The 4,600-nt window shown below is 42.4% G+C and overlaps 1 protein-coding gene across 5 annotated transcripts; it reads left to right on the top strand.

Annotated features, from left to right (window-relative positions):
* Positions 1–6: 6 nt before the first annotated feature.
* On the top strand, positions 7–4,152 carry LOC132136857 (RNA binding protein fox-1 homolog 2-like). 5 transcript variants are annotated; one of them, XM_059547401.1, is made up of 5 exons: positions 7–178; positions 429–482; positions 1,258–1,350; positions 3,636–3,683; positions 3,803–4,150. In XM_059547401.1, the coding sequence occupies exons 1-4, from the start codon at positions 26–28 to the stop codon at positions 3,645–3,647; spliced, it is 312 nt and encodes a 103-aa protein (XP_059403384.1). In that variant the 5' UTR covers positions 7–25; the 3' UTR covers positions 3,648–3,683; positions 3,803–4,150. The 5 variants fall into 5 exon arrangements, with proteins under 5 accessions (XP_059403384.1, XP_059403383.1, XP_059403382.1 ...); XM_059547400.1 differs by having other exon boundaries at positions 3,636–4,152; XM_059547399.1 differs by lacking the exon at positions 3,636–3,683 and having other exon boundaries at positions 3,803–4,148.
* The last annotated feature ends 448 nt before the right edge of the window (positions 4,153–4,600 follow it).

The raw sequence follows: 4,600 nt of genomic DNA on the forward strand, positions 1-4,600 counted from the left end.
CTCTCTCTCTCTCTCTCTCTCTCAGATGTCGGACAGCTCTACTCAGGCAGAGCTTCAGTGTGTTCCTGTCAGTGCTTCGGGCAGCAGTGAGTCCGAGGCTAAAGGGACCCCGAAACGGCTCCATGTTTCCAACATCCCCTTCCGCTTCAGAGACCCAGACCTGCGGCAGATGTTTGGGGTACTACAGGCTTCATAGGCTTCAGGGTTTATTCCTCAGATGATTTTAGAATCAACATGATGAAATCCTGGGGTGTGTTTAAGGGCCAGTTCTGCCCCCTGGTGCCCAAGATTGTAACGACAAGTTAAAGTGATTGTTGTAAATGCAGCTCTTCTTTTATAATGAGCAGTTTGTAGGCATTACGCAAACAGCTGTGGGTTTGTTTGTGTTGAGCATTCTCTCTCTCTCTCTCTGTGTGTGTGTGTTTTAGCAATTTGGAAAGATTCTGGATGTGGAGATCATTTTCAATGAGAGGGGCTCAAAGGTAAGCAACCGTTTTAAAATCATGCATTTGAATATGATCTGATTAGACATTATTACACTAAAGCAGCAAAGAACTGTAATTCAGTATGACGGCAGGTGTTTAAAATAAAGTTTGAAGAGTTTCTGCTAACCTCAAAAAATGAGCAAAACAAAACCAGTCATAAGGGTCCATTTTTTAAACATCATAATAAATCATCTCTCCATTGATGTATGGATTGTTTTTAGAAAAAAATCTAAATATTGAGAAAATCATCTTTAAAGTTGTTCAAATGAAGTTCTTAGCAAATTAAGTTTTGATATATTTACAGTAAGTAATATACAAAATATCTTGATGGAACATGCTCTTTACTTAATATCCTAATGATTTTTGTCATAAGAGAAATGTATAATTGTAGTTGTCTGTTTCTACAAATATACGTCTGTGACACTGATGACTGCTTCTGTGCTGCAGGGACACACTTTTAAATGTGATACGTGTTTATTCCAGGTTTTCTAAAGTCATATGATGTTTTTGTGTGAGAAACAGACTGAAATTAAAGACAGACACTTGCTTCATTTCTGAATGAATACAACATGAATATGAACGGGCCTCTTCAAACTAATCATTTGAGAAGTATTTAATCTAGAATCCTAGCAGTATCCCTGGAACATTATTCAGCAGCCTTCTGCTAAACATCTCTGTTCTGGGATGGTTTGGGGGTGAATTGTTCCTGTAATCTGGATGTGTTTGGGAGGTCCGATGCTTCATGTGTGTGTATCTCTCTGTCGTGGTCCAGGGTTTTGGTTTTGTGACGTTTGAGACCAGTGCAGATGCAGAGAAAGCACGAGAGCGCCTCCACGGGACCATCGTGGAGGGACGGAAGATCGAGGTGAGTCTCTTTCTCCTCCTGATGTGTCCGTTTAACACCTTTACTGACCGAATGTGTGCCGAACGGCTTCTGTGCGTGCTGCATTATGGGAAGTGTGTTTGTGTGTGTGTGTGTGTGTGTGTGTGTGAGCTTAGCAATGCATGATGCATCTCCACTGCAGTCCACTGTAGATTCTGAGAGTTTTTCTCTATTTCTCGGCTGTTTTTTGGATTGGAGTGTGGGTTATTAACTGCATGTGGTTATTTCCCTTTTTCATCATTGATCTGTTTTGTACGGAGCATGCTCACAGTAAGCCAATCACATGCGTGCGTTTGATGCCGTCTCTGTTTCTTCTGGTTTGAATGGCTTTTTTGTTCATGAAACATTTGCTTGGATTCTTCGATACACCAGGACTGATGATTCGGAAAGCTTTCACAACTTTGGTGTTGTATCTTTATGGCATTTGTGTGCGTTCTGTGAGAAAGCGGCTCTCTTTCAGATGCTTGTGTACTCGTTTTAGTGCATTTGTAGATTGATCTGTGAATCTGGGAGACGAGAAGGAGCGTGTTGCTTGCCGTGTGTGTGTTTGTGTGTGTTGCATTGCTGGTTTCTGGGTGTTTTAGGTCTTGAACTCCTGCATGACCTCGGAGACGCTGCCTGTGTTTGTCTCTCATAGACGGGGGATCATTTGTGTTTTTTTATTCTTTTTGGGTCACTTCAGACTGTAATCCCAAGTGAAGTGACTTTTATTTCTAAATTAATCAGGAAGGACTAAGTGTGTAGATCAGGGGTGTCAAACTCATCATGGTCGTGTTGTCTGACCGCTCGTGTTAGTCAAGCTGCGTTCACTCGCTCTCTCCTCCGTCTCTATTAGTGTGATTATAAAAGAATACACTAATTCCCATCCATCTCATCCTGACCAGGTTAGGGTTAACACACAGTCAGCTGGTCACTTCAGGTTTATTCTGCTATGATGTACATTATCACTCACTCAATCACTGAATAAAAGGCATTTATTCCACTCAAACTCCTTTTTAATGTAAACAGAAAACATATGCACTCTTTTATCATGTACGTCTTGTTTTGTTAATTATGACACTTATTTGTTCTTCCCCTATAGCCATGCTTCTAACAGAGCGTTCAAAAATAAAATAAAATGGAGAGCTTACAAGTGCTAATTAGAAAATATTAAATTAAATATTTTTGAAAGCATATCACTGTATTATAAGAATCATTTAGCAGGGGCTTTTGTGATAAATCTATCTAATTTTACCTGTGATATTTTTCATTAGACTTTGAGATTAACTTTCAGACGTGCACATGATAAGAGCTGCATGCAGTGACGCTCGTCTGTTCTGCTTCAGCTCTGCGTTTCAGCTCAGTGTTTGACTGCGGCGTCTGGAGTTTGGCAGCCCTGGTGTAGATGCATGATGTCTGCCCCGTGGCTCTACAGCGCCCCCCGGGGTCTGTGGCTGTTAGTGCATGGAGCGCAGCATGAGTCTGGTCACTTCAGAACATCAGATTCATCAGACGCCAGGAGACGGGTTTAATCTGGGCAGCAGCAGCACTTTATAACCCAATCAGAATCATTTGTTTGCTTTTTGGATGCCATTGTTTTCAGATTCTTTTGATTTGAATGATTTGAACAGAAGTTGAATTATCTGCCATGATATTATGATGTTGTATGTAACGACACCCTAATGTTTGTTTGTTTGTTTGTTTGTTTTCTGGAGAGCAGATCTGTGGAGAGAGCGATGCACAGTCATCAAGCTCTTCACTCATGTCTCTCTCTCTCTCTCTCTGCCCAGTCTGTCTGTCCAGCTCTGCACTCACTGTGTTTCCTGTCTGTTGCATCACTTCCTGTCCCTGTGTCTGTTTGAGATGCCTCTGATGTCACTGTCTAGGCCCCTCCCCTGAGTGATGTCATCAGCTCAGCATGTTAGCCTCACTAACTGCTCTCTTAGACGTACTTCCATGTCAACCTTGGCCCGTAGCTTTGACTCGGTCACGTTTTCACACTCATGAATTGTGTGTGTGTGTGTTTGAGCTCCTCTAATCATCCGTCCCTTTCTCCTCCTCTGTGACACAGATGAATGCGCTCCTACAGACAGACTTGATCAGCTGAAGATGTGTCCTGTTCTTGTTCTTGTGTGAATGTTCCTCTCCTCTCCTCTTCTCTCTGGTTGTTCACTCATTCTTGGCATAGTTTTGTTGCTTTCTCTTTGGTTTGTTTTTCTCTTCTTGTTCATTTTCTCCTTTTCCTTTCTGTTCCCTTGACGATTTCTGTGTGTTGTTGTTGTTGTCAGTCTCCACGGTAACTGCTCGCGTGTGGTCACGCCGTTTCCTGGCTCATGGTAAGTTTGTGTATGTACGGCTTCATCCCTGATCAATCCACCAGCTCAACCCCTGAGATCTAGACTCAGCCCTCCCCAGCTTTACAAACTCTGCTCTTTGGCTCTTTTGCACTGATTAGCTTGTTATTTTCGGAGGAGCAGAGATGCGTTAGAGGCCTCGCGGAGACGACGGCAGCCCTCGTCCTCGTGGTGAAGTTTGGCCGAACGCATCCTCCGTCTGTTGTGCATCTCCTCCCTGAGGTCTGTCCTGAAACACTGTTCATCACAGGCATGGGGAAAGAGCTTTATTAAATCATCATCATGTTAATGTAGTCGCTAAGGACCACAGATACTGACAGAGACGATATTCCCTCCCCAGCGCTGGCCATCGCTCTCATGATCATTAACACATGCATCCCTCCGTGTCTCTCTCCTGTGCTTCTCTCGTTAGGGCTGGGTGTTATGACCATCGTCACACTAACCGCATGTGTTCTTCATTTGTCCCAGGAATCCAGTGATTCTTCATGTCATTATAGTTGCATTCAGAGTTGATACAAACGATCAGATGAGAGCTGATATATAGTATGTGTACACAGTCAAACCAAAAATGATTCAGACACCATTTACTAGCGAGTGCAGGACACTTTAGTTCATTTAAGTGAGGAGAGCTAGATCAGTAAAACTGATAAAAATGACACTTTGACCCGAGCATGTTTTGCTGAAGTGTGATGGAAATGTGTGGAAGGTGTCTGAATACATTCAGTTTGACTGTATATTACTCAACATGAGAGCATCCTAAAAATACCTGTTGTTATTTAAGGGTTAAATATCACATTAGGAAACCACTTTTGAACAACACCACAACTTCTTACTTATTTAAAGGCAGATATTGGATTATTGAAGGTAACATCATATTGTGCATCTTAGCTTCACTTCAT

This window comes from Carassius carassius, unplaced genomic scaffold (genome assembly GCF_963082965.1).
Source record: "Carassius carassius unplaced genomic scaffold, fCarCar2.1 SCAFFOLD_228, whole genome shotgun sequence".
NCBI classification, from domain to species: Eukaryota; Metazoa; Chordata; class Actinopteri; order Cypriniformes; family Cyprinidae; genus Carassius; species Carassius carassius.